Source organism: Equus przewalskii, chromosome 13 (genome assembly GCF_037783145.1).
Source record: "Equus przewalskii isolate Varuska chromosome 13, EquPr2, whole genome shotgun sequence".
In the NCBI taxonomy this organism is placed as follows: domain Eukaryota; kingdom Metazoa; phylum Chordata; class Mammalia; order Perissodactyla; family Equidae; genus Equus; species Equus przewalskii.
The window spans coordinates 72,647,368-72,665,591 of NC_091843.1; the positions used below are offsets into that span (position 1 = coordinate 72,647,368).

At 36.4% G+C, this 18,224-nt stretch overlaps 1 protein-coding gene across 29 annotated transcripts in view; it reads left to right on the forward strand.

Annotated features, from left to right (window-relative positions):
* Positions 1–18,224, forward strand: part of MCTP1 (multiple C2 and transmembrane domain containing 1) — a 500,114-nt gene that overhangs the window by 160,195 nt on the left and 321,695 nt on the right. For 9 of the 29 annotated variants that reach the window (XM_070571422.1, XM_070571425.1, XM_070571428.1 and 6 more), the window contains exon 1: positions 8,542–8,825. The exons of 17 other annotated variants lie outside the window; for them this stretch is intronic. In XM_070571422.1, the coding sequence (XP_070427523.1) occupies positions 8,769–8,825 (57 nt within the window). In that variant the 5' untranslated portion in view covers positions 8,542–8,768. Of the gene's footprint in view, positions 1–8,371; positions 8,826–18,224 lie in introns of those variants that run through there. 3 more of the 29 variants (XM_070571427.1, XM_070571432.1, XM_070571434.1) reach the window with 3 other exon arrangements.

The following is an 18,224-nucleotide window of genomic DNA, read 5'->3' on the forward strand; positions in this document are numbered from 1 at the left end:
TAGAAAGCCTTCATGAACTAAATCAAACAGCAGAAACTGTAAGGGAACAAAAAGGATCCAGGACTTAAAGAGACCTTCTGACTTCAGGATTGAGTTAACTTTTTAGACCCTGGCTGCGAGGGTCTAAATTGGATTAAGTGGTATAGGAACCAGTAAAGGCCTTTCCTCACTATTTAAGTAGAAAAGTTTCCTTCATATTTACAATATGAGTCAGAAGGTGTTATTTTTACCAAATTAATGCCAAAGTATTATTCTTAATAAAAGTCAGCAGTTTATGGATCTGACAGTTCCATTTTAAGTTTAACAGAAAGTTTAGTTTAAAGTAGGAGATATCCACATCAATTCCTTTATGTTCAATGCACTTTTATTCTGAAATTAAATTTGCTCAGTTTCTAAGGGAAAATGACCTTTAAATTAAACTCTGGAATATTTGCTTCATCTTAGATTTCTCGGAAGTGTTCTAATCTTTACCTCTCAGGATTTATAAATGCAGAAATAAAAAGTATTCCTTTCATTCTCTCTGCCGTAATGAGGAAAAAAAGATGTAGACTTCAATTTGTCGCCCTCCTGAGATATATCTCCTAAGAATAATTGCATCCAGGCCTGTAGTATTTTATGGCGGTTACTTGCTCCACATTTCTTAAAAGCAGAATTGCAGTTTTTCTAATTGAGAAATGATATGACATAAAAGATTTCCTTCCCTGTGTTTCTATCCATCCTCCTGAAAAATTGTACTTACGGTAGTACTGAAATTAATATTTAAAACTGGGATCTCCATCAGTTCTTCCTAGGGAAAATTGTGAGAGTAAGACCGAGACTGAGCACAGGGACTCTGGAGCCAGGCTGCCTGGGCTTGGATCCTGGCTATGCCACCAACTAGCTGTATAATCCTGGGAAAGTTACTGAACTTCCCTTTGCCTCATTTTCCTTATCAGAATAGGGATATTTTTAGAGCCTGTTTCATAGGGTTATTAGGAGGAAGAAATTAGTTAATATTGGTAGAGTAGTCAGAACAGTGCTTGACATAAATAAGTGCACAAAGCATGTTTGGTGTTAAAAAAAAAAGTAAGATAAAATATACAGACAACACAGTGCAGTGTTTGAGGGTGCAGGTTCTAATCCCAACTCTGCTACTGATTGGCTGTGCAAATGCGTCAAGTTACTTAACCTCCTTAAGCCTCAGTTTCCTCCGTTGTAAAATACAATAATTGCCAAAAGTAGTACCTACTTTACAGAGTTTCTGAGGATTAAATGGGATGCTCTACAGCAAGCACATAGCACAGTGTCTGCTTCTGGCACCAATGATTACAAATATATGTTTTAATTTCTGTGAGCTTTCTGCCCCTGTTCGTTGAGTTTTATCTTCAGTTCTTCACCTCACACTTGTAGGTCATTTCTGGACCTTCAGAGAACCAGGTAGGGATCCTTGGAAAGGAATGGCCATGGGCCAGAGTGAAAGTAAGCCAGGCTGGAAGACAAATTACTTAAGCTCTCAAGAGGCCATGCAGGCCCTAACACAAGTCCTAGGGAATTTGTCACTTTCCATGATCTGGCCAGAAGCTTTGTGGGCCCAGAAAGCACACTAGTCAGCAGTTCCAGAGCCCATCTGTCTCCCAGGGCTGGGCTCATATTGACGAAGCTCCTACAACTAATATTCACGATCAGAATGCCAGTGTCTCCATTTACAGTGAGAAGTGAAACTGCTAGGGCCTGGCTGCCCACCAAGCCCATTTTGTGGCTGTAAGCAGGTCACATCTCTAACCAGGCTGTCAATTTATTAATTTATAATGATAGATGTAGATACTGAGTTGCTCCTCAAGTCCCTCAAGTTTCTAACAACTTCTCCCTGAAAGCAGGTAGACAGGATACCAAATTCTAATTAGAAACCAGCTTGGTGAGTGTGGAATCAGAAGGGCAGTTTGTTCTTGGACTCAAGCGTTTATGGAATTAGAGTCAGATCCACAGTAAAAAGAGCCATGCCACCAGCCCCAGCACCCTCTCCCAGCATTCAAATGGCCACCGCCGGTGCTCGCTTCTGAGACTGCTTGTCTGGACCATGTCTTCGTATCAGTAGAGTCAGTGTGTTAAACCAGATTATTGCCATGCCTAGGGGTCCATCACTGGCTGGCCATGGGGCACATCTGGCCTTCCAAAGCTTTTGTTCGTCTCGTACTAAATAGAGGCTAAGATTTAAAAATCAGGAGTATTCACATCACCACCTAGATCTCTAGCCTTTCTTGAAAAATCCAGAGATCTGGACAGACTGTCCGCTTTAGATGAGGCTTGGGTACTGCCTTTCATTCAGTTCACTGTGGTCCCCACCAGGTCCACGACATTGATTTGCATTACCTACTGGTAAGGTACATGCCTCCAGGCATTTGAGTTTGTGTCATTCTGGCAACTGAACTTGCCTTTATTTATACACTCTGACCTACTATATTTTTATTTCAAAGTTTAATTCTCATATGGCAGTCTTATTTTCTCAATTCCAGATTCATTTCACTGTCACCCCAAATATTGAAAATACATTTTAGTTTGTAAGTCCTAGAGGGTTACAGTGATATGAAGACTGAAGTGTAGGTCTCATAACTTCAAGGAAGTGGGATACTCTTAATCTTTCCTCAGGAAATATGTGATGCTGCTGGCCACCCTTCTCTATTTCTAGCTCAAGAGTGTTTTCTTCCTCCTGGGTGAAGATTATTTAGTACTGTCATATGCTATACTTTTTTTTTTGGTGAGGAAGACTAGCCCTGAGTTAACATCTGTTGCCAGTCTTCCTCTTTCGCTTGAGGAAGATTGTCACTGAGCTAACATCTGTGCCAATCTTCCTCTATTTTTTGTATGTGGGACGCTGCCACAGCATGGCTTGATGAGTGGTGTGTATGTCCATGCCTGGGATCCGAACCCATGAACCTTGGGCCACCTAAGTGGAGCGAGCGATGAACTTCAGCACTATGCCACCAGGTTGACCCCAACTATACTTTTAAAAGCTATAGCTGTTACCTACCCTGGGAGAAACAGAATGTGAATGTTGTACTTACAAAAGAGATAAATTTGGATGGTTGGTTTACAAATATATTTCCCATAGACTTTCTTTAAGGAATAAGAGCTTATTTTTAACTTCAGTGTTAATAAATTGTTAATAATCTGATAGAGGAAGATGTGCCATTTGTCATGATTTCCAAGAACAATTGGCTTTTTTTTTTTTTAACTTTGCCTGTAATGAATGGAGAAAATGTCAGTATGTAATTGGATCACTGATTATAAAAATGAATTTGCTTCCCAAGGAAGCATTTTTTTTCAAATGAATAGCCTGCCCTTTAATTCTTATTAATCTTCTAAATAAATTAGGATTAATTTATGAGTGATCTATTTTGGAAAATAGATCTGCTTGAGAAAATAGAAATGTCAGTTGTAGGTTGTACTGTATCTCATAGGTCCATAATACCTCAAATTTACCACTTTATATTTTGAATGATCTTCAGAGTACAGGGTAGTAACATATTCTCTTCTCTCTGCTTCCGTAGTATCTTGTGTATATCTCTTACAATAACATTTACTCTACCTTATTTAGACTACTGTTGAATTAAATAATGAACTGGCACAATCTCTGGCACGATTATTCTCCATTTCATCGTCACCATCATCAGCTGCTTCCAAGTTGTCTTCTTGAGTTAGACTGTACATTTATTAATTGTGTGGACTGCTTCGTGTTTCTTCCCTCTATCTGTACAAGGCTCATAGCAGGTGCTCATTAAATGATGAACTGAACTGCTCGTTGGAAATAGGAATTCTTCTCAGTTCCTCTTTAGATATGCAATCTGACATTATTGTTGGGGATGCTTCAGGAATAATGACTGAGGACCACTTAATTTTCACCATATTTTTGAGTCATTAATATAGATAAATAACTGAAAAAATAAACTTTTAAATTAAAAAACAAACCATAAATTTTAAAATGATAAACAACAGAAAAAATATCATAAACAATGATAAAACAAACCACTCACTGAAGGGTGATAACTATAACTCATACAACTGATGAAGGAGTAGAATTGCAACATATAAAGACCTCCCCCAAATAAGAAGGGAAACACAAACAACCTAGTAGTAAAAAGGCCAATAATAATAAGATAAGATGCTCAACTTCAGTAATAATCAGGGAAACCAAAATTAAGACATTCAGATTCTGAAACAATTACATGGCAAAAACTTCAGTCTGAATATCAAGATTCTTGATGTTTCAGAGTCTGGAACAGCAATACTGTGGAGATTGTTTGCCAGAATCTAGTGCAACAAAAACTCTCATACACTGCTGCTTGAATTGTAAATTACTCTAATTATGTTAGGATGTGGTTTGGCAATTTCTGGTAAAGGCGAAGCTATGCATGTCCTATGACCCTATAATTCCATTCCTAGGTATCCATCTTTAGAGAAATTCTTTCACGTATACAAGAATTAGAGTAGTTTAGTAACAGCAATAAATTAGATATAACCTAAATGTCCACCAACAGGAGAATGGATAATTGAATTGAAATGCTATACAGCAGTGAAAAAGAATAAATTATGTAGAACTACATGTAAATCTCAAGAAGATAATGTTAAGCAAAAAAAAAAAAAAATTAAGGGATCCATATAGTGGGATACCATTTTATAAAGCTTAAGACGTGCATCAGTATCTTGTTTATGGGTACACATATATCTACTAAAAGTATAAAAAGATATATGGGAATGATAAAAGATAACCTTGGAGAGTATTTACCTTTGGAGAGAAAGAAAAGTGGTGGTATAGACAGGGGCATCTGGAGGCTTCAATTGTATCTGTCATGTTTTATTTCTTCCGGAAAATCTGAAGCAAATTTGGCATAATGTTAAGATTTTAAGTGGAGGCAAGGAGAATGGAAGGAGAAATTCAACAGACTCTGTAGGAGGTTTAAGTTATTAGGATAAGTGGATTTTGAGAATAAAATAGAGCAGTACTCATGGCTTGATAAACTCATCAACTTGTCAGCACTGTATAAATTCCAATTCTAGTTAGCTATACTAAAGGTCAAAAGGGCCCCAGCTCCTGCCTTAGCCTCGAAGCATCTTAGCTGTGTAAGTTTTAAGGAGAGAATACTGTGGAAATCTAAGGGAATACAAAAGCATGAGGTGGTATCAACATACCAAGATAATGCGAAGATTTTTGAGGACTAGAGCACAAAAGGATTAGATATTATGTTAATTAGGAAAGCAATTGTGACCAATCCAGAGGCCAGAAGTTTTTCAGTGAGCTGATAACAAGCAAGTTTATTTACTCTGATCCAAGACTAACTAAATTAATATAAAGCATATTATTATAAACATTTGGCTGTTGATATGTTAACAGTTGAAGAAATTCAAGCTGTATTTTTATGAAGGCAGTAAAAGAGCTTTCAGGAGACCAAGAGAAAAAAAATCAAAGTCCTTGGTCAATGTTAGAAGGTACACTGGAGATTCTAATGTAGTTGGATCTCTGTTCCTCTCTCTCTGTCCTGTCTTTGTCTCTATCTTGGCATATCCTTTAGCCAGACTGAAAAATCAGAAAATACATAAATTTGGGCTGGTAAAGAATGAAGAAAGTGGGACAGAGAAGAGAACTTTTGTTTCTGTTCATCATTTTAAAAAAATAAATAGTAGTCCACTTAGAGTAAGAATAATGTAGTAAAATATGGAGATATAAGATATCAAATTATTTTATTTCAAAGAGTAACATGTTCTTTTAAAATTACCTAAGGAATGCATGAATTCGTTTTATTTTAAAAGGTTTATACAATAGGTGAAAAACTGAGCAGAATGATTGGATCTATTTGTCCCCCATCACTCTCTTATTTCAAATCTCTTTCAAAGACATAACTACTTGTCCACAGTAGGTGAGTTGTCCAGGTCCTTTTCTATGAATTTGCGTATGAAAATCCATGTACCCATAACTGGGATAATGTATTTTTCTGCAACATGTTATTTCTACTTAACATCTTTTAGGGAGCTTTGCATGACAGTGTATCTAGATAACTGGTTCTTTTTAATATCTATATAATATTCCTTAATATGGTTAACTTATTACTTATTTTACCCTTCTGCAGTTCATAGCCCATTGCAAAGTTTCCAGTTTTTCACTGTTAAAAACAATTCTGCAGTGAACATTAGTATATCCGTCATTCCAGCAGACGGCAGATGTGACTTAATGCATGGCCAGATCTAAGAACTACAGTAGTGTTATTAGGAATGTGCCTTTCACATCTTTGACTGTTTTTCTCTTGGTTGGCCTCATTTTCAGATAACTTCTCCTTATGTGATAGCAAATATGTCAACCTGCAGTTCCAGGATTACATTCTATAAACTTAACCACTTTTTCCCCAATATCAGCAAAAGTGGAGGAGTTGGCTCTCACTGGACCAGCTTGGGTCACATGCCCATCCTTGACCCTTTCACTATAGCTCTGTGGATAGTATGCACTGAGTGGTCAGGCCTGGGTCATGTGCCCACTTCTGGGACTCGGTTAGCAGGACCAAAACCACATGGATTGAGAGGGAGAGAGGAGTGGAGAACTTGCCAAATAAAAATCAGGATGATGATACCAGAAGGAGGAGGTACATAAGCTAGTCAAGCAAATATATCAATATCCTCTGCAAATGTCTTATAGATAATATTTTATGTTTTTTGTGAGTAGGAGTAAATAGACATCTATTGATATCCAGCTTTATGTCATAAGGACCAAAGTATTCTTGTGTCTTTCCAAATCTTTGCTAGAGTAACAAATCAAGTGTGTTGTTTACATATAATATGTATTATTATATGTTGTTTATATGTTTACATATAATATGTATTATTATATGTGTATGTTGTTACAAATAATACATATATGATAGTAAAGCATGTTATAGACTGAAGATCATTAACAGTATGAAAAAGATAGTTTTTCAATGCAGGAAAGTGTTACTCAATATATTTTCTAAAAATTCAACGATATGATGGATCATATCTATACTGTGGTAGATACCTAGTCTTAAAACACATATCTTAATATTTTATTTGCCAAACCATAGGATAAATTCCATAGTTTGCTTATTCATTTATTAAACAATCTCTATTAAATTCTGCTATGTGCTGGTCACCATGCTTAGGGTTGGGGATAAAATATTGACTACAACAAGCTCTCTGCCTTCAGGTCTCTTACATTATTGTTAGGGGCCACAGACTATAAATAACTAAACAAATGAATAAAAGAAAAAGTTCCAGGCTGTGATGCACTATGAAGGAAATAAACAGGATCATGAGGTAGAAAGTAATTGAGGGAGGTCATTTTAGGTAAGGTGATAAGGGAAGACCTCTCTGAAGAGAGAACATATGAACTGCAACCTGAGGACTAAGAATGAACCTCAGACTCTAGACCTATGCTGTCCAATATGGTAGCCACTAGCCATGGATGGCTGTTGAGCACTGAAATGTTGCTAGGTTGAATTAAAATGTAGTATAAATGTAAAACATACAGCTGATCTCCAAGACTAGTACAGAATTTGTAAAATAAGTAAAAATTTTTATATTGATTACATGTTGAAATTATAATATTTTAGATATATTGGCATAAACAGTAAAATTAGTTTTACATGTTTCCTTTTACTTTTTTAATGTGACTACTAAATGTTTAACATTGCGTATGTGACTCACCTTATATTCCTGTTGAACCATCCTGGTCTAGATAGTTTCAGTCTATGTGCTATTATCAACATATGTTTTTTTCATCTTTTTTTCTTGATAATGGTGACGGCAATTGAATTTATGTAGCAGAATTTTCTCCAAGGATCTAAGTCTATAATATTCATTGACTGAGGTGTCCAAATATAATAATTCAATGCGTGATCAAACTTCATACAGCTCAGAGTTAAGAGATAGCGGGTGGTGGAGAATGCACAGAAAATTGCCACATTAATAGAGGAGTTGTGTCATTAGTCATGTTCCTTTAGAAATGTTCACAAAACAGATACAGGAAGGCTCAGAGTTGGAGAGGTAGGCAGAGGGAGCATCACAAGGTAATGACAGCGTAGGACAGGATTGCTGTGGGAATTAGCAACAGCAAACCACAAAGATCTATTTCCATTCTCTACTTTGTGAAGGAGATTCTATTGTGTTGTACAGAATTACCTCTTCTTGCTTGTTAAAATAGAGTTTTATTCTACACACTGTTTTTGCACTCATGGGAATGTTAGCGACTTTAGAGTGCCTCTTTTTTATGTCTCTGTCAGGGAGCCATTGGCGACTTCACACACATTTGATAATATTAAATTAATTCACTGCAGAGAGCGAGCAGAATAGTTTTTCCGTGTGCCATGCTATTATTCTCATTTTCATTTGCGGTTTCTGCCCCGGGGAAGAGGTTAATCACTGAGAATGCACGTTTGATTTAGCAGGTGAAGTTCTTGATTTTTAGTTTGTAAACATTTTAGGACCCCAAATGTGATGTTTGTTATGTAATCTAACTGTTTTGCGAGGGGAATGCTACTCCTCCTGGTTTGAAAGAGAGTTGAGTCATATCCTGTGAATGTGAAGCAACGGTATTTAAACATCACGGGTTCCTCTTACTTTCCTTCTAAGTCGCTGCAGTTCAGAGCAGCAAGTGCTCTCCGAGAAGAGGCTGTGACTCGCCCTCGCAGGGGAACAGCCTCTCTTGCTGGATTCAGTAAAGAAAGCCGGGTCTGAGTATGCAGTTCTCTCACTGGGGTGAAAGATGTTCTGTTTATTTCTAATCAACTATGCTAGATAGCTGCAAGCTGAAAAGTGCCTGCAATTTGCCATTTATTTATAATAAGGTAAGTTCCCTATTTTGGTTCACTCATATTGTGGCAGCCTTGAATTAATGTGGCAGTTTAGTGTATGATTGTGCCTCAGAAAATGCCATCTCACAGGGTAGTGAAGGTGGCATTTGAGATTCTAATGCAAGTAATTTTAAACTTACAGAACAATCCATTTGCAAGCTGCTTAATTTAATAGATTGATGTTCCTTTTATGATATTTTTATAAAAAATATAATGCCTGAGAAGTGGAAACACTGTAGTAGTTTTATATCATTTTAGTTTTTTTTAAAGGATTAATAGTACAAGGATCTTTATTTTCTCTTTTTGCTACTCGGTGATCTCGGGTAAAGGTGAAAGATGCGTAAAATTTGTATGATTATGCTTGGATTTTATTCTAAATAATCGTAGCTCAACAACTATATTTCTCCATTGAAATAAAAAGCGGTCTTAGTAATTATTAGAAAGTTTAAAGTTGAAAAGTAGTGAAAGTCTCTTGCTCTTTCTTATTTGGCTTTATATTTAAGTGAAAGGCCACTGTATTTGTAAACTTCTGATTGATTTGTTTGTTTTAAAATGTGTATGAGTTTATCACAAACTCACTTCCTCAGGTGCTGTTGGAGACACTCACATATAAATTGTATGGATAGAGGAATCTATGGATAGAGAAGTGAATGAGAGGTTTGCTTTTCAAATTCTTTAAGCTTGCTGCCGAGAGGTTGGGGTAAAAGACTAGAATGTTGTCTTGGTTTTTTATTGATTAAAGAAATGATATCACATCAGACTTAAAGGTGGTGTCTGGTGTCCTGTAACTTTAGACACTCATGTTTAAGGTTTTTGAATTCTTTTGAGGTAGAGAAGATTAATTTGATTTTGAAAGCTATAGCTGTGAATTTATGAGATGTTAATGAACAAGGTATTCTCTAGGTTTAATGACAGTTGGCATCAGAAGACTTTCCCTCTTCTTAATTAACTCAGTATCATGCTTGGAGATTGTTTCATTTCTATTCAAAGTTATACCCATTGTAAAATTGCTAGATTCTAGGTACAACGTGGAAATTACTTTTCATTAGATATATATTCAATAACTCACGGCTTTGCAAAGGTCAAAGGATTAATGAACTAGTGGAAGGCGCTCAGTTTTCCTCTTTTTTGAAGAGAAAATTAAAATTAGTTCAACTTCCAAACGTATTTGAAGGCAGTGTTTCTAATTGGAAAATAAAAACTTTGAAAAAAACAGACTTAGCACTATCAGAGCCTTTGGGACCTTGCATTCTGAAAAGACACATCTCCCCAAAAATTAGAATATAAAATTCTATAAATAGAATATTCTGATACTAGATATGTATCAAACTTCTCTTTTTTGCCTGGACAGGGAGGGAACTGCTCTGGTTAGTTAAGAATTCTGCTTGAGAATTCTTCCTTATGCTATATGTGAATTATTAACTGTCAATAAAAAGAATAGAATAGAATACATCTACATCAAGACAAAAGCATGTCTTATTGCGCTTTGCATTGTTTCAGATTCTTAATTATGGATTACAATGGCAATACAAACGGTTGTTATGAATGAAAACTCAAGACTGACAAAATGTTGTAAAATCAAGTTTTTATAATATGCTCTGTTTCAAATATGCACTTAATTATTTATAACATTGTACAGCTAGCTGGTAACTACCTGTTTAGATTATTGAAGCATCTCGTCTCTCCTCCTTCCTTTCTGTTTTCCCCAACCTTTAGCTGTCTTCCTGCTTCTTTGTACTTCCAGAAGAGGTGTGGGTAGTGGGTAGGGAGAGAGAAGGAAAATGAACATACAAATGGTGCAATATTTCTATTTCTCATCTCTCATAATGATTTTGATGAGGAACGAGGTCAGAAATAGGTTAGATATAATGGTTAAAATGAGTCATAACCTGTGAATTTCAATTATTCAGAAAAGTCCCTGAAAATCTGAGATGAAAACTAATTGGGAGCTTGGTTGGGATGACTTTGCCTACCTTACAGGATTGTGCAACGATGAAATAATATCACATCTGTTGTATTTTATTAACTGTAAAGTGTTAGACGTATTTCTGAGAAATTGTTTTTGTGTTTTCCTGAAGTAATGGAGCTGAAAAGACATCAGAGATACTCAGAATTCCTCTCTGGATTCAGAATATTTCTTTTTGGTAATGAGAGTCTCCTTTTGGTAAATTATTTTACCTGTTAATTTCCAACTTATATAAAAATACTTTGCAAATGTAAGCTCCAAAGATAAAAAATAAAAACCAATTTTACCTACGTCCCGATGCTGTTTTAAAATTTGAAATAGCTCAAGGAAATTCATCCTCACTTAAAAGATAATTATCAAGTGGCAATTACATTTTATTTTCAGCCTAAAATCAACATGATTTTCCTCAATTGTGGACTGCATCACCAGAAGCATATAGCATGACATTTTTTCTTTCTTTTTAAAGATTTTTCTTTTAAGTAGGGATTTGAAGGGTTCATGATGATGGACTAAAGTAGGAATAAATTTTTTTACCAAGTACTCATTATGACTCCTGAAAACTAACTCTTTCTGGATGGTGCTTTAGATCCTACTGTCTCTAGTGAATCCTGCTGGATATCAAAAGCAGCACAATTATTGGGAAAAATAAGTCGTGATAACTCCCCCACCTACCTATGAAAACCAGTTGTGAGGGTCATGTGAGACTGTTGGTGAGAGTGCTTGTGAACTCTACAGTGCTTACAAATATCACTATCACAAAGTAAGATATACAAAATTATATATTCGAAAGAGAACTTACATGTCATCTCTTTCCTTCTCACTTCACAAAGAAGGGAATTAAGGTCTGGAAGGGTTAAAGAAAGTGCCTAGCTTCACTCAGCTAGTATCCAAGTCAAGCCCTAAACCTGGGTCTTTCCATCTGCGCAGTTAGCTAGAAATTGATCAGAAGACCAGCTGTTTCTTGAGTCCTACTGGTAAGGGTTTTAAAAAAAATATATTTTTCAAATGTTGATGAGCATCTTTATATGAAACTGTGTCCTTGGAGAATGTTTCACAGAAGACATTGCCTCGTCTACAGGTTTTGTGAGCTGAGAATTCTCTGTTGGATCTAGTTTAATGGAGCATGGGTTTGTGGAATGATTATCAAACTATAACATCTGACTCTTGCAATCTCTTAGCTATTGCCACAGAAGTGTCCAAGGCCTTCCTCTGGGGAATTGGATCATAAAAGTAAACCTGCTTAATGGATAGGGGTAGATTTTGTAGCTTTTAAAAGTGTAGATAGTGTGGTAGGTTGTTTTGATATGTTTGTTGAAAACAGTTAGCAAAAGAGATTCCCCAAATGCTTACCCTTCAAAGGAGATTAGGAAAATTTAAACAACCATTTCTGTTAAAATTGGTCTGGCTATTTTATATCTATGGAGTGCTACTCTTTTTCAGGGAGCTGAGATGGGAGAAGGATGACTTTTCATAATTATAGAAGTTAATGACATATGTCCTACCATACTAATAAACACAGTAGATTCATAAAGAAAAATGTTTTTAAGCCTCGTAACATTAAGATTAGAAGACAAATTAATTGAAAAGTTTTTGTGTTTGTGGTATGAATAAGGGTTATTCCTTACTCCTAAGAATTCAAAACATAGTCGCCATTTCTTTTAATAAAAAATGTAACGCTTGTGAAAGGTATATACTTCCTCCATATCCTGTGCTCCAACTTAGAGCTTCAATAAATAAACGGGATGTGTCATCATGTTTTCTTATGAACAAATCCTAGCCCAGCTTTGTAATAAAGTACATATTTACTTTGATCCCAAGATCTATATGAATCTGCTATGTAACCATTAGGAGATAAAAGAAAACAGATGAGATAAATAGGTAAGGGTCTTAAAAAACTTTGCTAAATATAAATGCAATGGGATATTGTGTGGTCTAAGGACAAAGCCCTGGGCTGTAGGAGTGTGGTGGCAGGAATCAATGCTTTGTAATCTTGACCACTCCTGTGATTTTGGAGGTAACAGTGAAGCCCTGATCTTCTTTTGATTTTGTTTCCCTGTCTACAAAGTTGAGAAAACACTTCAATGCCAGACAACCATCCCACACATCCCATAGGTGCTTGGTAACTATTGATTAGTGATCCTGTGAACATCAAGGTGGGTGAAGCACTTTGAACTCGGTCGAAGAGTCCATAGATGTGCTATTGCTAGAAGTGCCAAGCTTTGTAATAAACATCCCCTTGAGAGAAGCCGGAGGAATAAAGCTTTGGAGATGGTTTGTTGGGTTTAACTCCATCTTAACTTAGTAGAGATACTCAAATTAGTCACGTGGTCTCCTTTTGCTTGAGTCATTTTACTAGTGGGATGGGATTAGTAATATTTATTCATGGCAATTTACAGCCTACCCAAATATAATAAATCAATTTCCATATCCCCACTCTACAGGAGTTTCTCTGCAAGATGAAAATAATAATGATGGCTAACATTTCAGTCGGGCTGTATAATAGCTTTTTATGAACTATCTAATTTGTTTCTTAAAACAACCTTGTAAAACTTGGGTGCTATTATTATTATTATTCCCTTTTTTTTTTGGAGGAAGATTAGCCCTGAGCTAACTATTGCCAGTCCTCCTCTTTTTTGCTGAGGAAGCCTGGCCCTGATCTAACATCTGTGCCCACCTTCCTCTACTTTATATGTGTAACAGCTTCCACAGCATGGCGTGCCAAGCAGTGCCATGTCCGCACCCGGGATCTGAACCAGCGAACCCCAGGCCACCGTGAAGCCGAACATGTGCACTTAACCACTGCACCACTGGCCTGGCCCCTATTATTCCCTTTTAACAGATGGAGAAACTGAAGTATAGAGAAATAAAGTGACTTGTTCCCGACATCCCACAAATGGTAGTAGAATGCCCAGAATTGAACCTAGGCAGTCAGGCTCCAGAGCCAGGATTCTTAACTACATTCTGTGCTGCCTCCAGTTAAAATCCCTTGATCTCTGTAATAAGAAATGGCTGCTATAAAGTGCTAGAAGGAAAAGAAATCTTTCTAATGTTACTACATTTAATCATTTTGATGACTCCAACATTCTCATTCTTAGTGAAACACAGGCCTTTATGAACCAGAACTATCTTGAAGTTGTTTGGAAATTTATGTAAGATGAGGCTAGTAATAACACAAAATGTGTCTGAAATGAGCAGACATAACTGAGAGCTCTCCTGGGTAATCATAGTCTTTGGCGATGTGAAAAAATTTCCTTTTTGTGTGTACATGAGAGAAACAGCTTTCAGTGTATACATAGTCAATGTATACAGTTCCAGGAAAGCTTGTGGGAACTTTTGTGTGTTGAGGGAAGATTAATGTCATGTCTACTTTTCTGTGTACATTCCCTAAACATTTCCTGATGAAAGTTATTATTTGGAGAAGGAGGACACTGAATGGATCGTAGAAGGAGTTTAGCTCCACTATGCAACTAGATCTATTTTGATCTGCTTTCTCCAGAGACTCCACAAATTATGCTTGAAATTCTTGGGTAGTTTTCAAACCTTCATGTTTCGTCAGGTCTTGCAAACAAGAATTTGCTTCACAATGTTGTGTACCCTTAGTGCTAGCATGATGCCTTAGTAAGGATTCCTGGCAAGTTAGCTGGCTGCCTGGATAGATGGATAGATGCATGGATGGATGGTTGGATGGATGGATGGATGGATGGTGGGATAAACTGGGGCATATGCAGATCTTCTCTGAGTCGTGACTCATGTACCTGAGACTGAGTTTGGACTGGACTGTCACGGAGCATGTGGGCACAAGGGAATGAAGTGTGAGGTATGAAAGAGTTTACCTCAGCTCATCTCATACTTTATCATATGATGGTTTTCTATGTGGAACTGACATCGCTATAAGTCATTTCTTGCCACAAGCCTTTCCCACTATTTCATGTTAGATTTTCTTTAATTACACATAGGGGCCATAATTGCTTTACTCCCTTGACTTAGAAGCTAAATGTGTGCAGATATGTACATATATAATTTATATACTTTATACTTATATTCATTATACATGTGCAGAGAGAGATTAGATAATAAAATTAAAAGGTCAAAATAAATTTGAACGCTTAAATCTATGGGAATTGTCGAAGTTTGACTGTTTTAGAATTTATTGTGAAAAAAATCAAAATGTAGAAGAAACAATTCAAGCAGAGTACTAAAGAAAAAAGGTATTTTTAAAAATCATTTTTAAATGCTTGTTTGCAAAAATATTTATTTCTTTCAGTCATAGAACAGAAGCTTTTTTTTTTCCACAAAATTTCATTAGAGAGCTTAAACTAAGAAGTGTGGGAACCAAAATTTATTTGGCCTAATCAGTCAATTGGAGACATGGTTTCCAAAATGAGGATTGTGACTAAGGGCTTGTGTTAGGACATGCTGCAGATTTTGAGAGAGGGTATTAAGGTGGTGGTTGTTTCAAGTTTATCAAGGGGGGAAACATAGAAAACTTTCCTGTAAAAGCACTTGATCAAACACAAAATATATCCCGATTTTAGACAATGGAAGCAACTATATTGGGGAAATTACACATTTGGCCTTGACCCAAAGCAATCATTGAAAACAACACAATAAAAGAAAAGAAAAAAAATTCCAATCAGCACAATATCATTGGATGGATTTTCTTTTCCGTGGTCCTAAACACAATAGCATATGTTCGCAAATCTATTGGGAAAATAGTCCTGTTCTTGAATCCTACATGGCAGGTGCTTTACAACAAAGGGCAGAGCTCCCATTTTGATGTTTGTATATAATGGGTGTATGTCCTATTCCTTGGTGTACAGGTGCCTTGTGTTATTTGAACTGCATTTGATTCCTGTGACTCACAGTTTGCTGGGGATGATTATTCTACCTTAGAAATAACATGCTCCAAGTCAGCAATCAGTGGAAAGTGTTATCCTGGCCAACAATAGACCTGAATTCTACCTCTTACAGGCCGGGCTTCAGTTTCAACATCCCTCAGATGAAGGATTCATCCTCTGGTCCCTCTCACATTTTCCAAAGACTAGAAATTTATTTTAGGATAAGATTCTTTTCCTATTTTTAATTTTTTTTGTTTTTAATTCAGTAGTTGCTGTGGATATTGAAATCAGTTCTGAAACAATTACTTCCAAGTTTATCTAGCCCAAATGGCTGAAAAACTTTCACTAAGCCCATGCTGGGAGTTTGAGAAATGTTCATGCTATAGATAGATAGATAGGTAGATAGATAGATAGATAGATAGATAGATAGATGAATGAATGCCTCATGGCAGATGTGTACTCTAAATGTGTAAATAGCTACAAGGAATCATTAATACACCAGCTCTAAGAAGACTTTGTGGCCTTATTACCTGTTTTAAATCATTGATAATTACACAGTATGTTAATGTTCAAGAGTTTTTGAAAGTATATTACAATTCCAAAGTTATCGAAATTGCTACGAGGATGCCACTGTTATTGACAGGAATACGACTTCTTATAGTCACTTTCAAGAGAATTTATTAAGGTGGTCATCATTCAAGTTTTCCAAGGGAGGGAAAAAAACCAGAAAACTTTCCTGTAAAAATACTTGATCAAACAGAACTAGATAGGGTCCAAATATAACGAATGTGTTCATTGTTTTAGACAATGAAAAAAAATCTACATGGATTTGGATCTTGAGTCCTACATGGCAGGTGCTTTACAACAAAGGGTAGAGTCCCCATTTGGGTGTTTTATATATAATGGACAGTAGTATAATTCTTTTCAGAAATCAACCAAGTTCTGAAAACTTTATTTGCTACGTAAAAATACCCTCTCATTATATCCTGACCTCTTCCTCATTGTGTTTCTTATTTTTGTTCATTTTCATAAAATATTGCTATTAACTTTTACTATTTTAATTGAAATTTTTTAGACAAAAATAAGAAGAACGTTAACTAAAAACTAGAGTTTTATTTAAAAAATGCAGTTCAATAAGTCAAAGTACTTCAAAGTATTGTACCGGCTGTAAAGTTTCCATGATTCCCTCTTCTACCTGAGTAGCATGTAATTCATATTCACAAAATTTGGAATTAAAATGTGCCTTAGAGATCGACTAGCTCAACTGTCTTATTTCACAAATGAATAATATTCTGGCACAGGAAAATTAAATGACTTTTCCAAGGTCATATACACCCTGCTCCCCACAGAGCCAAGCTGGTCTTGGGGTTCCAAACGTGCGGCTCTGCAGTCTTTTTACTGCATCAGTGAAAGTATCATTATCTGAATTTAGTATTCAAATAGCGTGTTGGATTTGCACTTCTTATTAAAATGTTAATTGTGCACAGAATAAATCAATTTAAGTGTGGCCTAATTTCATTTTGGCCATTAAACATTTTTTTTTTTTTTTGCCATAGTCTTTTGAAGGGCATATTTTAACCACAGATTCTATATGGAAGCTTTTCCTAACACCTGAAAGTTTCCTTTTTTTTTATCACTTGGCACTGCAAAAGCACTTGTAATTACCGTGCTAGGTCCACCGTTAACCACTCATGCACAGCTGAGACTGGTTATACTTTTCCACTTTCTCCAACTTGCCAGATCCTCAAAATAAGTGCATACATCAAACTGACAGAAAACTCCATAAGTGCAAATTATTGTATTAGTAAACAACATACACATCTATTTGAATCATTTAACCAAATCAATGGCAGCCATCACTAAATGATGCTCTATACTAATAACTGTACGTTTGTCACCAAAGTAGTAAAGCAGCCCTATTGCCTCTCCTCCATGGCTCCTGCAGAGGCTGGGCAGCCACACCCAGGCAGCAGGACTTAAGGTGGCAGGGTTCTCTGTGTCTCCAGGTAGATGGTCCCTGAAGAAGACGGCCTCGGTGCAGGCCACACCAGGTAATGTGGTCTGCCCTTCTTTCTTTTGTATAAGAACCAGTAAAGGTTGTGCCTCATTTGGCTTCTCATTTGCAACTGCAGTGGGGAATGAGGAAGGCAGATTTTTTTTCCAGAGCAGTCTCCAGAATGCTAGTTTTATGAAAACAGCATTCTAGAATCAAATAACTGGGAAATGTGGCATATTGCATCCCCCTTTTGAACATTCACACTGCAGGCAAAACGCAGACACTTTAGAAGCTTTAAAAGAGGGATTTGTCTAATATTCTTTAACCCAAATCCATTTTCAAAATATCACCTACTCTCATCATGGAACACTCTTGGGAAACAGACTAAACCTTCCCCTCAGTGACTGAATGTCCTGGAAAGAAGGTGGGTTGGGATGTGTGAATTTGCTGTTCCCCTGGGGTCTCTGTCCCCGTAAACCCATAATGTGACTACTGAGTGTAGTTAGTGTTTAATCACCAGTACAGCATAGTTATATTCTACACACACAAACACACACACACACATACATTACTGTCAAGGTTGTTTAGAACAA